The sequence below is a fragment of the Anabrus simplex genome, chromosome 2 (assembly GCF_040414725.1).
Source record: "Anabrus simplex isolate iqAnaSimp1 chromosome 2, ASM4041472v1, whole genome shotgun sequence".
Lineage (NCBI taxonomy): Eukaryota > Metazoa > Arthropoda > Insecta > Orthoptera > Tettigoniidae > Anabrus > Anabrus simplex.
Window position 1 is genome coordinate 309,194,749 of NC_090266.1, and position 21,758 is coordinate 309,216,506.

Consider the following 21,758-nt stretch of genomic DNA (forward strand, 5'->3'; position numbering starts at 1 on the left):
TTTTCCTTGCGCGTAGTACCACTATGTTAGGTACCAAATAGGTTTGTGATTAGTAGCAAACGAGAGTGCGGCGGCTTTTACAGTCCCTGTGATTACTAGCACTATATGAGCGACACCATGGGATGACAGAACCTATGGTTCTGGCTTGCCTATGATTAGTACCCACTATATGAGGAACACCACGGGATAGTACGAGTCCCTGTGGTTAGTACACTTAGGAGATGAACAGCATAGGTTTGCGTTGCCTGTCAATGGCGCTGCAATGTGCGAAACACAGTAGGTCTGTAATACATGTGCGAATTTCATTACCTGTGAGTAGTACCATAATGTGTGGAATACTGCGAGTCTACGCTACTCTTGATTGGTACCGCAACATGACAAATATCATGGTTCTACTTTTCTAGTGATAAGTACCATTGTGAGGGGCCGATGACTTGGATTTTGGACTCCTTTCGACTACAAGCTTCATTGATTCAGTATCGTGCTATAGAAGCAGTCCCTTGGTCAGTAATACTATTGTTTTACGCCAGCTTCTGTGCATGTGAGGCACTGTGGGTCGATTCCACTGATCGTTTTAAATTCATATCCATCCATTCATTATTCGTCCTCACGCTTTGAATTGTGGTCAGTGGAGGATTTTGGGTTTTTAATTTGTCATTTCATTTCATCTCATTTCGTACCATTAGGGGCTGACGACCTAGATGTTAGGCCCCTTTAAACAAGCATCAATCATCAGACTCTGTTTCTAATCCATCTTTAAGATAGGGTGACCAGATGTCCACCTTTTTTCCGGACACATCCTCCTTTTTAGACCATTATCTGGGGTCTGGGAGGATTATTAAAAACTGAAATGCTCTTTTTTAGCGAATCTGTTTATTTTGGGGTAATCTGTTTTACTACTTTGTTTTCACATGTATTCTTCATTACGTGATGCATCGTCAGTATCATATTGATATATAGAAATGTGATTATGGATGCACAGTACATGCAGTTATTCTACGTGTTCCTTGTATTGTAATGATCAACTCTCTTTACCACTCTGTATACTGCATGCTTCTCTCTCAGCAATACCCCGTCAGCAAACTGCTGTGTTAATGTGTGACAGCTGACAATGTGGCAATTGACAGGAGATAACTGGGATTTGAGTGAAGCCTGTTTTAAATGGAATGCACTGAAAAGTGATATTGATTATTGTGATGTAAAAAAAATGTATTATCCATTTGCAAGCTAAGTTTAAATCCTTTCATATTGATGATGTGAATTTTTTTTTTTTATATCAGTTCTGCAGTTTCAAGCGATTCTTGAATGAGAGTAATAATGACTGCATTTAACAAGTTGGTTACCTCGTAGTCAGAAATGGGCGAAGTATTTCAATTCACGTAAGTCAGTTGATTGTAGTTCAGAGTTATTAAAACTTGCAGGATACTTTTTTCAATACCGAGGCAAAATGCAAATGTAGAAAGCATATCTTCATTGATCTCTGCGCAATGGACTGATAATAGGAACCGTTTCAAAGTAGAATATGTGAAAATCCTCTTGATGGTTCAATATAATCTAAAGGTAATCTAAAGGAATTTACATATGTATCTCTTTATATGTTAAACACACCAAAACTCCTGAAGGCAACTGAATCTTCAGAAAAGTACCATCAAGGCATGTAAATTACTTTCATTGTTTACATTTTATAGGAATTTACTGTGTAATATGAAAATGGATACATTGTGTTTATGTATGTGAAAATTAGAACATAGAGTATGTCTAAATACAGACCTCTCAATAGAGGATTTCTGTCCCCCCACCCCTTTTTAAATCAGCAATGCCCTCTCTTTTAAGTAGTTTGTCCTCTTTTTTAAAAATTTGCATCTGGTCACTCTATTTAAAGATAAGAGGTGGGTAAGTTATGGATCTAAATGTGGCAACAGAGCTAGTCATAAATTAAGAATTGTGGAGGTGTTTATAAATTCAGTGAATTTACAAATTGAATGCTGATGGGCATAGTAGCTATGTATAGTATGTATGTTTGTATGTAAACTTTTTGAAAATTGTGCTGCCTAGGGATTTTGCGTTCATAGATGTAATTAGCAGAATATTTAAGAAAACCTACTGTCTGCTGCTGTAGTATAGGTTGGAGTTAATTGAGAATATAATCGTTTTTTTGCTTTGATTTCTTTTTTGACAGTGATCTGGCTGCAGGTTTGGAATGCAAGAATGATACCAACTCCTGAAGAAAATGGCAAGCAACTTCCATTTGAAAACAGCCTTTTACTTGCTAATGTTATGTACCATGAGTATGATTTTTTATGCTGGAAATTTGACAGATTTAGAAAATAAAGCAGGTATGTTTGTTAATTATAACATTTCTCATCCTTCTCTTATTTGTGACATACACATATATATTTAAAAAAAAAAGAATGTTTTACTTTAAGTTTGCAAATATTCTAATTTTCTTGTAATATAACATAACTTCTTCTCCCTGCACTGAATTGTTATACGGTTATCCCTAGTTTTAACACCATTGTTTGTTCAGGGTTATTGGTAGATTAAAGAAGGCGACTTTAAATTGAGGTCACGTTTTAAAACTTTTATTGAAATTACTCATGCTGCATAGTTATATAGTGTACCAGGATTTTGTGGAATAGTGAGTATTATGTCAACTTTTGATTTATATAGGTATTTCATTTTTGTACAATACTGTGACTGATGTTACTTGCAAATTTTATAGTTATCTGTATTTTCATGTCATTGTAGAAATCTTTGATCCATTTGTGGAATTTGATAGTGTTCATCCATGCCTTCCTGTTGTTCCTATACTCAACATAAACCAATGGGTTAAAATTTTTGAAACCGAGGTTTATCAGACTTACTGATCACTGCCGTCATTCTTTTATCACTTCTGTGCATTGATACAAAATACAACTGTCATTCTGTCTTTGGATCTCTTACAAAACCCTTGCAGTAGCATTTGATATTGTATTATCAGGTTGGATACAATAAAATACAGTAGTTTCATCCATACTGTTCACATCACTTCCATGGTAATGTTTAATGATTGCCGAAAGGTTTTAGCAGCCCTCTTGTATAGTCACCAGGTTAACTACTGTCTCACCATGCTTCATATGCTGCACCAGCCCATGGCATTTTATGAAAGGAAAGACACCACTCCCTAAACTCCTCTATTAGAATACTTTTATTCATATGGACAGTTCCTACAAAGCTGCTGCCACGAACCTGCTCTGCTGGCATAGCAGGGGGAGAGGTGATACTCCCACGTGGCGCGTCCCAGGTGGCGGATGGGGGGTCCTAACTGGCTTGCCGGCGGACTTGAGGGAAATAAAATACCTCTCGCAGACCAAACACGCACTTCCCTGTGGGTGGGGGAGGCAGACGAAGAATTCACCCGCGGTATCCCCTGCCTATCGTAAGAGGCAGCTAAAAGGGGTGACCAAGGGATGATCCAATTAGAACCATGAAACTACTTGTAATAAGTACCATCACGCAGGGAACACCAAGGGGTTCCATTTACTTGCGCGTAGTGATTAGTAGCGACAGTGTGTGAATCAGGATGTGGGTTCTACAGTACCTGTGATTCCTACCCCTATATGAGCGATACCATGGGATGAGCAACACCATGGTTCTGCCTTACCTATGCTCAGTTCCCACTATGTGAGAAATTCCACGGGATAGTACGAGTCCCTGTGGTTAGTCCACTTATGTGAGGAACGCCATAGGTTTGCGTTGCCTGCAAATAGCGCTGCAGAGTGTGAAATACAATAGGTCTTGTGTTACATGTGCGCATTACACTACCTATGAATAGTACCATAATGTGGGAATACGGCAAGTCTCCGCTACTTTTGATTAGGACCACAACATTACACATAGCTTGGTTCTACTTTCCTAGCGATAAATACCATTATGAGGGGCTGATGACCAGGATTTTGGACCTGTTTCGACTATAAGCATAATTGATTCAGCATCGTGCTATAGAAGCAGTCCCTTCATGAGTAATACTATTGTTTTGTGCCATCTTCTGTGCATGTGACACACTGTGGGTCAGATCCACTGATCGTTTTAAATTCATATCCATCCATCCATTCAAATCTTCGTCCTCACGTTTTGAATTCTGGTCAGTGGAGGATTTTGGACTTTTAAGTTGTCATATCATTTCGTCTCATTTTGTACCATTAGGGGCTGATGACCTTGATGTTAGGCCCCTTTAAACAACAAACATCAATCAATCAACAAAGCTGCTGTAGAATTGCCTCTCACAAGGGAACTATCAATATAGTCATATCAAAACCAACAATGAAATTTTACAGAGAAGATGAGGGGACTGTAAGAAGCAATGTACAAAAATGTAGTTGCCATTTCGGGCTGTTAGGTCCTGGAATAGATATGAAAATGTATAGTAAGATTGCACTCGTTAGCATGTAGCTAGATATGGACAGTCCTGGTGACCAGCTGAAGCTAGTGCGTTACCTTGAGCTTTTGTGCGAGGCAGTTAACACATGTTCGTTTGAGAGAGCAATCATGAATCCGTCTAATCTTCTTTAGTATGCATTATGTTATTTCCGTGAAAGAGGTTTCTTTTCTTCCCGTGAAATATCTTCAAGAGAAAGGAAGATGAGTTGACATATGAGCAAACTAATTGAAAATCATCTCATGGGTGTCAGCATTGTCTCAAAGTCCTGTCCGGAAAGAAATAGTGGTAGCAAGAATGATAGTGGAAGCAGCGACACCTCATCAGCATTATCTGAAAGAGAAGGCAGCACACCATTGCCAGTACGAGAGGTGTTGCAGATCAGAGTTTGAGCCCTGAGTCCGATACCCGTCAATCCAGTGAAGTGGCACCGTAGTTACCTGACAGGACTGTAGTTCAAGCTATGCTTCCAGTGCACAGAAGAAAGTGAAACATGCTGTAAATCTTGCGCACAGGGGGAAAGCTGTATATTTATGATTAAATAAGGAGGGGGTGGGTGGAGGTAAGAAGCGGCTTTCACAAAAGTTGTCGTATGATAGCATCACTATGACTACTGTACATGCGGAAGAAATTTTAACTTATTCACTCTCATCTCCCTCTGTGGGTATTTAATCATGCAGCCCAGTGATTTCTAGATGCCACTTTGACTCGCAAGGTAACACATGGCTTTAACTTAGTATCACTTCTCTACTGTAAACCCTAAGAATCTGCAAAAATTGTACATACCTCCACAGGACGATCTATTACGATTTTTTAGTTGTCACGTCTATTTGTTATATCACTCAGCGCCACTTGAATTCCAATTGTGCACTTCCAGAGATCTCAGGACAGGCATGTGCTTATTTAGATTATCCCACAATGCAGGAAATTATCCCAAGCTGTAGTAAAATGTTCATCTGCCCACTGACAACCTGACTGAGTCTTTTAACGCGCATTTGAACGTAAAATGTTCGCGCGAATTCAAATTGACTTAGGTTGAATATGGTATTTTACACACATGAAACCTATTCTGACCATGTACGGGTATGGGAGCGAATGTGTTAATAGGCTTCTGCACACAAAATTTGGAAAGTGGTAAATCTTATAAGCAATATGTAGAAAATCTGCATAAGTATTGCAAGTAAGTGTTACAGATTACTGCTTACAGACTGCTTACCGAATAGTATGTGCGACCAATTACCACTTGCCGAATAGAATATGCAGAGGCCTGATGGTTGAGTTAGCTTTAATTATTTTGGCAAATGCACCTGGTAGTCATTATGCAAGTGTTTAACTTACAACATGCCTTAGTTTTTGTTTCACATGAAATATTTAAACCATGTTTATGAAGTGTAATAAATTGTCCTCAGCATTGATGATAAACATGTACAGTAAATGTGTCATGTTGCTAAGGATATTTAATAATTAGTTAATCCAATGTCAGCTGACTTCTTAAAAAATATTCATTAGGAGGGGCTCTTAATAAAACAATTGTTTGCAAAATGATAAATCCTAAATTATGGCATCTGGGGCAGCTGGCTTGCTAACTCTACCCTTGCGACGGCCCTGTGAGTTGCATTCTGGAAGGATATGTATGGGAGATGTAGATCATCCAAAATGAATAAGGTTGAAGCAGTCTGTAAGCTTATTGCATTACCTAATTTCTTCTGAGAAATTTCCTGTAGGCTTTGTAAAATATCTGCAACAAGGCTTGTTTGCTGTTAGAAAAAAATTTGGTTTGAGGTCGGATCTTTTCCCTCTCTCTTGCTCTCTTAACTATGCTAAATTAACTGTAACTGTCATGCTGCTTTTTTCCTTCTTTTAGAACTGACCCACTAATGTAAATAAACTTGTGCTATGAATGTTTTTAAATAATGAATTTTCTTTTTTCTTAATGTTGGTGAAGTCAATTTTTTTGCTTTCATTTATACTCTTCGTATCTAAACATTTTGTTTTTAATTTCAGCTTGATGGTGATGAAGCATGAATTACGTTACCTTCTTCAGAGTGACATAATTATCCTGGTACAGATTTCAGGCTAACAGATGTTTGGGTTATGGTATGTGTTCTTCTCTTTCTCTGTGTAACCTTTACTAAATTATTTCCAATGAATTAATTTTTCAATACTTACAATGATGTACTGATTCATCAACAGATTGCATCTATGTATAAGGCAAATTTGATGTCTGTTCAACATGTGCAGAATTGAGGCTACCTAGCTGGTTGGCTTCATGGTGTGTATCATGCGGTTGTAAGCCTGTTTTTGGGAAATGGTGGGTTGGTCCACACTGTTGACAGTCCTGAAGATGGTTTTCCATGGTTTCCCGTTTTCTCACTGGGCATATTTTGGGGTTGTATGTTAATTAAGGCAACAGTTACACCCTTCTCAGTCCTATCCTTGTTTAATCTCATTGTCGCCATAAGACCTGTCCAATTTTGTACAATGTAAAAATAAAATAAAAAGGGAGAGTGGATGTGCAGCATACTTTGTGGATACTAGTCTCCTATGCTTGAAGTGGCGAAGTTGTGCCGAGTTCCATTTTGAGAGATTCTCAAGTGATGATGGCGTTGCAAGAGTTTGTGAAAGAAAACCCACAAATGACTTGCATCGGCAGCTGATGTTGTAAAATAAGGAATAGTTGCAATTTTATGAGAATTCTGAACAACTGAAAATATTCAATCCACAGGAAAGCTTGAACATTTCCTGATGAATTTACTGTACAGTGATATGAGGTTTTTGCAGAAGCTGTTCTGAATGTTTCATGGGAATAATGTAGTTGAAAGTGGATCCTGTCAAAAAAAAAAAAAAAAAAAAAAAGAACTTTTGGTAGAAAACCGATGAGAAAATCCTGTTGTTGTGCAAGGAAGCATGTATGATGCAATACAGTCATTAGGTAGATTATTAAACAATGAAAAAAGACCACTAAATATGAACATTACGAAATCAGTGATACAAACTGTGAAAAAGACGAGAAGCATTAATGTAGAAAAGATCCAATGAAGTGGAAAAAGCCAACCACAAAATGAGAGCAGTCCAGCGGATAATAGGACTCGAAGATATGAGAAAAAAGCTTGTAGAAGGTGCAAAAGAAGACCCCAATGTTCAGGATGCCGATATTTCAAGTTTAACTATGATGCTTAAGTGCTAATTTGTGCAAATCAAGGTAAACAGTATGTGTCACAAAGATACTTAATATTATGATCTGTGGTTTTTTAAAAAAATATTGTCAAGTTACTAGAATTTCTAGATTGACTGTTGTGGTAATTGAATATTTCCAAAAATTGCCACACCCCATCCTAGATGGAAGCTGAATATTTTTTTTTCTGTTCCTATCTTTCAGTTAAAAAAATGAAGTCCAAATTCTTGTAATTTTAGTATTGTTTTGCTTTAAGTTATTAATTTAAATAAATAATTGTACCGATATGATGCTATTTTATAGCTTATTTCCTGCTTTCTTCTCAACTAGCTTTCAGTTGATAAAAATCAACAATGTTTTTAACCTATTTCTACAATGATGATTTTGTATTCAACCAGAAAGGTGTATACCGCAGAATTGTGAAATGGACTTCATTTCATAGCTTAAACAATTGGGGGACTCTAGCCCAGTGTCCTGGATTGTGAGTCTGGAGTGGTAAACACTGTGCCATTTGTGCCTCTGAAAAATCATAAATTGTACAGAAATTAAAGAAAAGGAAAAACTCATGGCACAATATTGCTGATGGGCCTTGGTCTACAAAGCGACCACTGCTTAGCCCAAAGGCCTGAAAATTACAAGGTGGCATGTGTTCGGTGCATTGAATCATCTTGGCCTTTATTTCTCGCTTTCCAGGCTGGGGTCGCTATCTTGTGTAGGCTGAGTGGTCCTCGAACCAGCCCTCGGATCCAGGTGAAAATTGCTTACTTGGCAGAAATCAAGTCCAGGGCCTCCGGGTAAGACTGACTTGAATAAGTCTTGACTGCCGGACCAGCAAAATTTAAAATGGTCACGAAAAACTCATGAATTTTGTTTCTTGAAATTCTGTAGATACCCTGGTAGATTTACTGATACATTAAGTACTTTCTCAAAGCAAAATTATGGCTCTCCAGTATCACTTACATCTAAGAATATTCAAAGGAAAACTCAGTATCTGTTTTCTGTATTACTGTACATTGAGTCCTTGATGATCAGATGTTCGTAGGACATAGTTACTGATCATTGAGCCATCATTGAGTTGTTGTAAACTGTGATACAAGGGATCTGTATGCATGTAGTGTTACTAGCAGTTTGGTATTGGTCTGTCTTGATGTTCAGGTAAGTTTACTCTGTCATTTCTTTTAACTGCATAAAACCATCCAGATTTTCTCTAGAGAAAATTGTGCATCAGTGGTTCTTTTTTTACTGTACTGTAAGCTTGCCTGGTGGCGATGATCGTTAAGGCAGCACATCCAAATGGCCTAAAACCGTGGTTAGTTGGTTCAAGTGCTGTTGGTGGAAAAAAAATTTCACCATCAGAATGTAGGCCAGCAGGGTAGGAGACTTGGTGGCATACAATCGCTAATCACTAGATTGCGTGTCAATAGCGTGGATTCATTTCCAAACATCTCTGCAGTGTCCATGTGGAATGAGTGCAGGAGTAGGCTATATGCTGACTCTGGATACCACCCTTTCTCTATATCATCATCATCATCTGACATCTAGATGCACAGTTCGGCCATGGACATCAAATAGAAAGACCTACACCAGGTGAGCCGAGCATGTCCTTGGATATTCCCAGCGCTAAAAGACAAGGCAAAGGCAAGTAGAATCAGTAATATTTCAACTGACACCCAAGCATGGGGCAAGTATTAAATTAAGGTTACAAATGACGCTCAACGTGTGGCTCATATTTTGTTTTACCATAATTTTATTTCAAATAGAGACTTAACGTGATTGCAATAAGCTTACAATGCCTGCAGTCAAATACAATGCTTACTAAAGGGAATGGCTAGGAGGGTTTCCACAAGATTTTTATATGAACAATCCTTCTGCATTTTTGTAATGTACTATTTACATCAGTACAGGTGAAACTTGATAGCTTAGTCTGACTTTCCACTGATTTCAATTTTAAAATTTCCAAACCTTCAGGTGTCTGCTAAATAATGAGAATATGAGCTCATTTCTGGTTATTTTATCTTTTGTTATAGTGTGTTTTACACAATACACCAAATGCAACTAAAAATACACAGTACTTAAAGACAAAACGTCAGTTACCACAGTGTCATAAATGGCAGTAACAATCACATTTAAACTTTTCGTGACAATGTCTGGGGACGGGAACAAGAATGCATGCACAAGAACATGTGATGAATAGAGGAAGATATTTATTTATTTATTTATTTATTTATTTATTTATTTATTTATTCATTCATTCATTCATTCATTCATTCATTCATTCATTCATTCATTCATTCATTCATTCATTCATTCATTCATTCATTCATTCATTCATTTATTTATTTATTTATTTATTTATTTATTTATTTATTTATTTATTTATTTATTTATTTATTTATTTATTTATTTTATTTATTTATTTATTTATTTATTATGTTAACCTCCAACATAGCCAACCTGTGAAGCACACCTTGGAATATGAGGGTTGTAGATAAAGTAGTGTCAATATTAATAGAATGTAATATTTAATGAACTAACAAGTATAGTTGCATTACATTCCTTCAATGTAGTCATCCGCAAAGTCTATTACCTTTTGCCAAATGTCGGGAAGCCATTGGGGACCGTTGGCAAGGCGTTGTCTGTTGATGACAGCGATGGAGTGCCCTACTTTGTGGAACATATGCCACATCAGGAAATCGGCAGCCTTGGAGGGGTTCCTTCAACTTCAGAAACAGGTTGAAGTCACATGGACTCGTATCTTGTGAGGACAGAGGGTGTTCCAAGGTCTCCCAATGCCAGCGATGGCATAAGAGCTTGACATTGATTTTGACATGGCAACGTGCGTTGTCATGCAACACAATAAGGCGATCATCTTGCAATAAACGTGGATGTTTGCGCCGCATAGGCGGACGCAGATGTCGCTCCAGAAATCTGCAATGGTAGTCATTGTTGATAGTTTGTCTCTCAGGTGCAACATGTGTAAGAATAATACCCTCCTAGTCGTACTTGTATGCTGCGATCAAAGCTTCACTCGACTGGGATGCTGTCAAAATTTCTGTGGAGGTGGCGAACCTGGGTGATGGCATTAATTCGATTGACGCTTTAATTCAGGCTCGTAGGCTCTTGCCCACGTCTCATCGATGGCAACAATACGCTGTGTAAATGTCTCCTTCGTTGTGGTATCTGTCCAGGTGGATGCCAGCTGGTGCATACCGCTGCCATTTCTGTATGACGGTGAGATGGTGTGGAAGACAACAGGATGCAGTTTTCCTCATGATAAGACATTTCATCAGTATCTGCCACACCGTTTGATGAGAGACCAACCTCTACAGATATTTCCCGGACAGTCCATCAATGGGCTTTGGATGCAAGACCACTTGCGATGTCACTCTGATCTTGAGGAATGGGCGGCCGACCTGTGCGTTGCAAATCCACAGTCACATTCCGACCCGCTCAAAATGGCTTGACCCATTTTGCAACCATCCTATAGGTCATCCTCGATATGCATTTTTGCCACAGGCAACGTCGAGTTTATTCCACGACGCTGATCATGTTTTGAAAACATGCTTTAGAGTGGTGAAATCGACACTTTTCACTTCAACACCACTTCAACAGCAACAACACTCCCAACTGGACGCATGTCAAATGCACACTACTCATCAACAACAGCACCACCTGAGCGCTCCCATATCCTGTTTGTGCATGCCTGATCTCCTGCAAGTGTCTGGACTATGTTGGCACTACTTTATTTACAGCCCACATATAACTTTTGGGTATGTAGCTACCATACTGTTGTCATCCTTCTGGCTGCGTTGTTAATGCATGTGTGAATCGTAAAGTATCCCAGTGTCACCTGCTCTGTAAATAGCTCTGTATTTCCCAACTACTGTACAATATAAATTATATACAGGATCCAGTATGGAGACTTTCACGCTTCTAATATAGGCCTAACCAAATTAATGCAGAAAAAAGCATAATAATAAATATGTCTTGCAATAAATACAGTTTGGGATTGTGATATGTTATATGTACCATCACAGCATATGTGGCCCAAATTTACAAATACAAATCCTGGCAAGTGTCCAGAGTAAATTTTTCCTAGTTTCACAGATGTATGCAGTATTAGGTACTGCATGTAATTTGAAAAATGGGTAAAGTTGGGGACCTTATATTTTAGCTACTTTGCTGTTCCAGATGGCAATACATCCTATGTTTAAGCTTAATATTCCTTTTTATTTAGTTTAATTGTAAACATGCAGTTGAAAAAGTATTGTTGCTTGTTTCAATTTTTGTTTTCTTTGCAGATGAGAAATTTCTGCAGCTAGTGAATTATGGACACCTTAATAATTCAAGCTCTCAGAATGAGAAGAAACGTCCAACAGATTTGAAGAGGAAAAAACATTTGCAAATGATGTGTGATATGTTAGCAAACAAGACGGATGGTGAATCGTTAACCAGGGAGAATTTTGATCATATTCTTGTTGATGAAAAGCATAAACTCCTGTATTGCTATGTACCCAAGGTATAGTCTTCTGTATGTCTATGCTGCTACTAATTGCTAGTACATCAGTTGGTCATCATCATCATCATCATCTTGCACAGCTTCTAGTCTCTGGCTGGGTCTGTTTAGAACATAATCTTCTTCATTGTTTTCTGTCTTCCCACCATCTCTCTGTTGTCACATGGGTCCAGCCCTCAGCTGTTTTCTTCGCCCCCTCCTCCACTCCTTTCAGCCATCTGTCCCTTGGTCTCTTGCCTTCCACTCCCATCTCATGCATCTTTCAGGGTATCCCCCTTCTCTATTCTTTTCATGTGTCCAAACTATCTGTTTTGATTCCTCTATCCTATCCTGCAATAATTGTTCCACTTGCACTAGTTTCCTAACCTTCTCATTTCTTATCTTGGTTATTTTTGTTACTTCTGTTCTGCTTCTCAAAAATTTCATCTCACTAGCCTGGATTCTGCTTGTCTCCCTTTCCCTCATTATCCAGGTTTCTGAAGCAAATGTCAGTATTGGGATATAGTACATCTGGTACGTCACTCTCTTGCTATTTTTGGAGACATTTTACTCCAGACTGAAGCCTCGGTGGCTCAGGCAGCAATGCGCCTGCCTCTCACCGCTGGGTACCGTGGTTCAAATCCCGGTCACTCCATGTGAGTTTTGTGCTGGACAAGGCGGAGGCAAGACAGGTTTTTCTCCGGGTGCTCCAGTTTTCCCTGTCATCTTTCATTCCAGCAACACTCTCCATTAACATTTCATTTCACTTGTCAGTCATTAATCATTGCCCCAGAGGAGTGCAACAGGCTTCGGCAGCCGGCAGAATTCCTGTCCTCACCGCTAGATGGGGGCTTCATTCCATTCCTGACCTGGTCGAATTACTGGAAACACGCTGTGGATTTTCATTTTACTCCAGACTAAGCTTCTAACATTTTTTAGGAATGTTTCTGCACGTTTGCCCTGCTCGCTTTTTTCCTTATCTGCTTAGGTACCTGAAACTCTCCACCTTCCTTGATGGTTCCCCACCAGATGTTACTTCAGTCGTTGGATTATACTACTTGATTTCTCACTCTTCTTATACTAAATTTCATCACATATCCTTCTACTATTTCATCTTGTGCATCCAACTACTCCAGAACTTACTGCTCCCTATTTCCCATGTACAGTATTGATATACCCAACACTGCAAAATTACATTGGTCAAAGTTATGAAATTTATATCCTGACGTTGATAGTCACTGTCTTGATTCTAGTTTACCCTCTGGGTTTTCCACGTTGGGCTGAGTACTATCAAAAGTTGGGAAGGGTCCACCTATTCAATACTCTTAGTTTGTATATTGTTTTATAAGACAACTAGCAAGATACCCGTGCTTCGCTACGGTATTATACTGAAATTTATAATTGAATGCTTATTGTTTTATATATAATCCGCCAAAATTCGCGATCTGTTTTTCTGTGAGAATCCGCCAAAATTCGCGATCTGACTCGTTTTCTAATAGATTACGGCAAGTTTCCCCACATTTTTCAATCTTTCTTTCCAGCAGTCGATTTCGTACTTCCTGGGCTAGGTCCAGGTATTCCACCCTGTCAGTTGGGTCCCTAAATCTTAGCCATCTTTTCCTATAAGCATTTTTAATATGGATCAAATCCTTCAGGAACTCGGGCATGGTGTCGTCTTGGGTGCTTTGGCGGTACTGAACCCACGGCCGGACTGCATTCTTAGTCATTACCCGTCCAGGACCCGTTTCCAGCGCGGTCCGCTCATTTAACGACGGTCCAGAACATTATTATTATAATAGATGTTCTGGACCCCACAGCAAGATGCAAGACCGCTACTTGGCGGTAAATTACATCTGCTGCCATTGTCATTGTTGATATTGTGACCAGCACCATTGTCGCGCGTAGGCAAGTGTGCGGGATTTCTGGCGATACGAACGACATACTTCCGTGCATTATTGACCTTATTATAGAGGTGAACAATTTGACGGTCAATCTCATTCGTATCGTTTATTTCAAATGTGTTTAAATTTTTATTTATATGCCAGGAGAATCTACTGTAATCTAAGAACGGTCTCCGAAGGAAAAGATGACTGTTGAAAATGAACCCAGGAAACATTAAAAATGATTGATTTATGATCAGAATAAGTACGTCGAAAATCTACAGCCTGTTTTCAGTCATTCGATAGGGTCAGGAATGGAATGAACAAAGCCCAAACTATCGGCAACAATAGGAATTGTGCCGGCTGCCGAAGTACTCCTCTGGGGCAATGATCGATGAATGACAAATGAAATGAAATATTGGACAGTGTTGCTGGAATGAAGGATGACAGGAAAAACCTGTCCCGCCTCCGTTTTGTCCAGCACGAATGTCACATGGAGTGACCGGGATTTGAACCACGGAACCCAGCTCTGAGAGACCGGCGCGCTGCTGCCAGAGCAACGGAGGCTCCTTATAAGTACATTATGAACAGTAAAATCAATTGGTCTCGCCTCATTTTACACCCCACTGCCGTTAAGTTTATTTACCAACCCCCCCCCCCAAATGAATGAAAAGAAGGCATGTTTCTTTATGTTTAAAGGAGATTCCAAACACAAATGTGGTCACGTCTGTTATCTTCAGTTTTGAGATATAAGTATCCCCATAAAAATAATTCCCTTTTTTCACTTCCTTTCACACTCCTCCCCCCTCCCCCAAGTGAATTTTCCGGCAAAATAATACTTGTTTCTTTAATAGTAAAGCATCTTCTAAATATCAATTATCACAAATCTAACTTCTTCAGTTTTTGATTTATGTGTCCCGACGAAAGGAATTCAACTCCTTTTCACTCCCCCCCGCCCCCCCGCCCCCAAAAAAGCGTTTTTCTTTGTTTTTAAAGGAGATCGAAATACCAGTCTTCCCATTTGTAACAACTTTAGTTTTTATTAGATGTATGTATTCTCATACAATTAAGTCAATTAATTTTTCAATTCTTTCAACCCCCCCGTTCATTGGATTTTCCGAGAATACGTGTTTCTTTACTTTTAAAGCAGATTCCAAATATCAAATTTCACGTCTGTAACATCTTCATTTTTGAGATATCAGTAGCCTAATTAAAATAATTCAACACCATTTTCAGTCACTTTTAACTCCCCCCTCCACCCAAGTGGTATTTCCGAAAACTAAAAATACATGTTTCTTTATTTTTAATAGAGACAAAAAAATACCATTTTTCACTTCTGTAACATGTTAAGTTTTTTGAGATATGCTGTAGAAATTCTCATTTTAATTTTAACCCCTTTTTAGTTCCCCTTAAGTGGAGTTTCCGAAAATTGATCACCTATATTTCTTTACATTTACAGGAGATTCCAATTACCCACTTTTTACGTCTATAACATTTTACGTTTCTCAGATATTCTGTAGATATAGTCTTTCAAAAATTCACCTCAATTTGTCACTCCTGTTTAACCGCCATCAATTGGATTTTCTTAAAGAAAAAAATACGTGTTTCTTTATTCTTAAAGGTTATCCTATATACAAATTGTCAGTTCTGTAATATCTCCAGTTTCTGAGATATATGTATCCTCATTAAAGGCATTCAACCCATTATTCACCGTTTTACACCCCTCCTATTGGGATTTACAGTAAACAAAAAAATGTGTATTCCTTTATTTTTAAGGGAGATTCTAAATGCCATTTTTTACATCTGTAAACTTCTAAAGTTTTAAGATGTAGACACACTCATTTTAAATTTCACCCCCCATTGTTTGGATTTTCCAAAAACAAAAAAATACCTGTTTCTTTATTTTTAAAGTAGATCCCAAATACCATTTTTCAGGTCTGTAATATCTTCAGGTTCTGAAATATAAGTAGTCTCATTAAAGGCATTCAACCTATCTTTCACCCTTTTCCACCCTTCCTATTAGGATATTCCGAAAACAAAATAAATACCTGTTTCTTTATTTTTAAAGGAGATTCTAATTACAGATTTTTACATCTATGAACTTTAAAAGTTTTGAGATATAGATACACTCATTTTAAAAATTCGCCCCCTTTTCATCCCCCCCATTAAATGGATTTTCCAAAAACAAAAAATACGTGTTTATTTATTTTTAAAGGAGATCCCAAACACCAAATTTCAAGTCTGTAATATCTTCAGGTTCTGAAATATAAGTAGCCACATTAAAGGCATTCAACCCATTTTTCACCCTTTTCCACCCTTCATATTGGGGGGATTTTCCGAAAACAAAAAATACGTGTTTCTTTATTTTTAAGGAGATTGTAAATACCAATGTTTACATATATAAACTTTAAAAGTTTTGAGATATAGTTGCACTCATTTTAAAAATTCACCCCCTTTTCACCCCCCCCCCCAATTAATTGGATTTTCCCAAAACCAAATAATACGTGTTTCTTTATTTTTATAAAGGAGATCCCAAACACCAATTTTAAGGTCTGTAATATTTTCAGTTTCTGAGATATAAGTATTCTCTTTAAAGGCATTCAACCCCTTTTTCACCCCTTTTCACCCCTCCTATTGGGATTTACCGAAAACGAAAAAAAATACTTGTTTTCTTATTTTCAATGAAGATTCTAAATACCAATTTTTACATCTGTAAACTTTAAAGGTTTTGAGATATTGATGCGAACATTTTAAGAATTCACCCCCCTTTTCACCCTCCCATTAATTGGATTTTCCAAAAACAAAAAAATACGTGTTTCTTTATTTTTAAAAGCGATCAAAAGTACCAATTTTCAGGTCTGTAATATCTTCAGTTTCTGATATATAAGTACCGGTATGCCGTTTAAAGGCATTCAACCACTTTTTCACCCTTTTTTACCCCTCCTATTAGGATTTTCTGAAAACAAAAAAATTTTTTTTTTCTTATTTTTAAAGAAGATTCTAAATACCAATTTTCACAGGTGTAAACTTTTAAAGTTTTGAGATATAGGTACACTTATTTTAAAATTTCACCCCCCTTTTCAGCCCCTTAGCGACGGAATATCCAAATATCTTTTCTTAGCGAGCACCTACATCTTAATATGAATATATCCCCAAAATTTCATTTCCTTATGTCCAGTAGTTGTGGCTCAGCGATGATGAATCAGTCAGTCAGTCAGTCAGGACAAGTTATTTTATATATATACTATCTGATGTACCCGTGCTTCGCTACGGGATTCTCAGAAAGACTGACTTGGTGGTTTTCCTTAATCCAACATAGGTCATTACAAAAACGTCAGTAGGAATGTAGCGATTGAAAGCAATGTTATCATATAAAATACTCGATCAAATGAAACACCGCAAACTTTCTCACTTTCAACGAACAGTACTACGGTGCCGATCTAAGAGTCCGAAGTTCCAGAACTGGAATAACCAGGTCGCAGACTGCCGTGAACACTCCTCTGTCATTATTCCGTTAAACATGCACACTACTCATTCCAATCAGTGCCTCCGAGTAGGGATTGAATAGCTCGAATACTATGATGAACCAATGTGTTACGAACCAGATATATCAGAAAATGTATGAACCAGAGGAATGGCATGCTACTTCCCGCCAATATACAGGCAGGCTGTTTCAGTCGGTACGACCAGGCGAGTTGGCCATGTGATTAGGGGCGCGCAGCTGTGAGATTGATATATATAGATTTATCTATACGACCACTAATGCCATAAATAACTTATTTGAGAATTACATTTCAGGCCTTCCCCTAAACTACCATTTCACTCAGCGTGATCAAAATAATTTATAGCCTAGATTGTAGCGGTTAATCACCCGACTTTACATTCCGATTTTCATTAAATTCTCTTCAGCCGTTTTCTCGTGATGCGTGTACAGACAGACAGACAGAAATTACGGAAAAGTAAAAAAATGCATTTTCTTGCTACTGTGAACATGACCGATACAGAAATACCATTATTTTCAAATTATAAGCAATGTACAGACAAAACTCTTATTTTATATACAGCGTGAAGCGAAATTCGCGTACTCAGGCGTCGCAGCGCGACTGTTCACATGCCAGCAATAAAAAAATGTCTCTCACAAAAGTTCGTCCTTCGAGTATATCCGGCAGAAAAAGGGCGTTGAAGAGTGGCAATCTGGCAACACTGTAACCACATGTAGGGTAACTACCTCTGTCAGCACGTATTCTTTGTGCTGTACAGTTGGTGCAGTGGTTACAGTTTTGGGTTAGCATTCAGGAGGTCGATCCTGGGTTGAAGCGTATTTTTTTTATTTCATAAATGTTGTCCAGGTGGTATGGTATCTGGCAACTTAATTGTCAACAGCCATTGCAGCGGGTCCTCTAGAAACCCTTTGCACTTACATACTACGATCCTACAAATGGACGAACAATCGTTTCCCTTGGTCAGCTTTGAAAGACGTCCTTTCCACGTCGTGGGCGTGAATTTATTCGCACAAATTCATATACTAAATGCGAAACCTGTTTTCTTTCTACCCTCCTCCAATGATCTCATAGATTAGTAGCAACTGTTATTCTTGCCTCGTTCAAGTCCATTGTATTTCGTAAGGGCTTACGTTACCAGTAGGCCTAGCAAGGTATTTGTTGTGTTCAGCGTTACAAAATGTTGTAAATGTAGGATACATGAGACCTAAGGTACGGTGTCTTACTGTATTACAGTATGTTATGTCCGATGGAAATTAGTAAACAAAAAATTGCGCCTTAACCCAGGATCGAACCCTCTACCACCTGCATGCCAACCCAAAACCCTATCCAATGCACCAACTGCTCAGCACGAATATATGATGCTGACAGAGGTACTTACCGTACATGTGGTTACAGTGTTGCCAGATTGCCACTATTCAACGTCCTTTCTCTGCCTGATATACTCGCAGGACGAACTTTTGTGAAAGACATTTTTTATTGCTGGCATGTAGGGAGTCGCACTGCGATGCCCGAGTGCGCGAATTTTGCTTCACTCTGTATATAGATTACATTTCAGGCCTTCCCCTAAACTACCTTTTCACTCAGTGTGAATAACATTATTGATAGCCTAGATTATAGCGACCTATTCCCGGACTTTGCATACTAATTTTCGTGAAGATAAGACCACTAATACAATAAATATTTGACAATTAAATTTTAGGCCTTCCCCTAAACTACCATTATTCTCAGCGTGTATAGCCTATATTGTGGCGACTTATTTCCCATCTTTGTCTACCGATTTTCATTAAGACACGACCACTAATAACATAAATATTTGAGAATTAAATTTCAGGCCTTCCCTAAACTACTATTTCGCTCAGCGCGATTAAAATAATTTATAGCCTAGATAGTAGCGGTTCAACACCCGACTGTACATTCCGATTTTCATTAAATTCTCTTCAGCCGTTTTCTCGTGATGCGTGTAGAGACAGACAGACAGACAGAAATTACGGAAAAGTAAAAAATGCATTTTCTTGTTACTGTGAACATGAACGATACAGAAACGCCATTCTTTTCAAATTCTGAGCAATGTACAAACTCTTATTTTATATATAGATTACATTTCAGGCCTTCCCCTAAACTACCATTTCACTCAATGTGAATAACATTATTGATAATCTAGATTATAGCGACCTATTCCCCGACTTCGCACACCAATTTTCGTGAAGATAAGACCACTAATACAATAAATATTTGACAATTAAATTTTAGGCCTTCCCCTAAACTACCATTATTCTCAGCGTGTATAGCCTATATTGTGGCGACTTATTTCCCATCTTTGTCTACCGATTTTCATTAAGACACGACCACTAATAACATAAATATTTGAGAATTAAATTTCAGGCCTTCCCTAAACTACTATTTCGCTCAGCGCGATTAAAATAATTTATAGCATAGATAGTAGCGGTTCAACACCCGACTGTACATTCCGATTTTCATTAAATTCTCTTCAGCCGTTTTCTCGTGATGCGTGTAGAGACAGACAGACAGAAATTACGGAAAAGTAAAAAATGCATTTTCTTGTTACTGTGAACATGAACGATACAGAAACGCCATTCTTTTCAAATTCTGAGCAATGAACAAACTCTTATTTTATATATAGATTACATTTCAGGCCTTCCCCTAAACTACCATTTCACTCAATGTGAATAACATTATTGATAGCCTAGATTATAGCGACCTATTCCCCGACTTCGCACACCAATTTTCGTGAAGATACGACCACTAATACAATAAATATTTGACAATGAAATTTTAGGCCTACCCCTAAACTACCATTTTTCTCAGCGTGTATAGCCTATATTGTAGCGACTTATTTCACATGTTTGTCTACCGATTTTCATTAAGACACGACCACTAATAACATAAATATTTTCGTCGCCATAAGACCTATCTGTGTCGGTGCGACGTAAAGCCCCTAGCAAAAAAAAAAAAAAAAAAACATAAATATTTGAGAATCAAATTTCAGGCTTCCCCTAAACTACCATTTCACTCAGCGTGATTAAAATAATTTATAGCCTAGATTGTAGCGGTTCATCACCCGACTGTACATTCCGATTTTCATTAAATTCTCTTCAACCGTTTTCTCGTGATGCGTGTACATACATACAGACAGACAGACAGACAGAAATTACGGAAATGTAAAAAATGCATTTTCTTGTTATTGTGAACATGACCGATACAAAAATACCATTCTTTTCAAATTCTGAGCAATGTACAGACAAAACTCTTATTTTATATATATAGATAGATAGACTATAGAGCGTTCCAACCTTAAATTGCAGTACAGCGTAGATGGAGCGCGCTGTTGCGAAATCGTCTCGTGAAGATCACGCTCGAGTGTGACTCAAACAGGGCGTCACAGTTCCACATTTTTCGTTTGTAATTTTGTAATTTTAACTTCATTCATTCATAAATTAATATTTGTAGGATGGTAAAATAAATACAACGTACCTTAATCACTGGCATTGCTCTCAGACATTGGATGTACACCTTCTATCCTTTCTACAAGGCCTGATGTTCCCGCGTTGGATGAACCGGCTTCGAGAGACGAACTTGAGGATGATACGGACGATAAAGAAAGTCGTATTAAAAAATTTTCATCGTCGACATCGTCCTGTAATTCGTCTGCTTTCCACAAATCTCTTTCATTTTTCTTTACTTCGTTCACGTAATTTGCCCAATTGTCTTATGTATTTATGGCATAAAAATGTTAGTTCAGCATTATGAACAAAACCATGTCATTACCCGCGTGGACTAAGGCAAATCACGGTCCTCGGCTTTTCGGTGGCCTAAGTCCCGAACTCACCCCTTCAGTGGCGACCTGCCGTGCACTTTTCACTGTCGTATCCTTCCATTCTTTTGTCACTGTCTGCCCAATATTTACCCACGATTCATCTGTGTAAATTATAGCTTTATTTTGTGCCCTCAGACATTTTATCTCCCTTGAGATATCTGTGCCTCCAATTAATAATTTCATCGGTTTCAATGAAAGCTGCTTTATTACCCCGTCTTAAATAACGGAAGCCTATAGCATGTAAGAAGAGATACAACGTAGTTTTGGAAAATCGTGGCAAAGAATCTTCTCCATTTACCCGACTCAAAATCACGTTCAATGTCGGTGGTATGTTAGCAAATAAAAGAGAGTGAACCACCTGACGCACTCCACTTCACATAATTTCATCATATTTAATTTTCCTTGCATTTTTCTGCCGTCCTTCTCTGTTTTTGCTTTTTTTGCGGGAGTTTG

General features: G+C 38.2%; 1 protein-coding gene across 3 annotated transcripts in view; it reads left to right on the forward strand.

Moving 5' to 3' along the window:
• The window catches only part of LOC136864076 (carbohydrate sulfotransferase 11), a 50,963-nt gene that overhangs the window by 15,380 nt on the left and 13,825 nt on the right, over positions 1-21,758 (forward strand). For all 3 annotated transcript variants that reach the window (XM_067140622.2, XM_067140621.2, XM_068226154.1), the window contains exons 2-3: positions 2,180-2,336; positions 11,894-12,111. In XM_067140622.2, coding sequence (XP_066996723.2) covers positions 2,231-2,336; positions 11,894-12,111 — 324 coding nt within the window. In that variant the 5' untranslated portion in view covers positions 2,180-2,230. The remainder of the gene's footprint in view (positions 1-2,179; positions 2,337-11,893; positions 12,112-21,758) is intronic.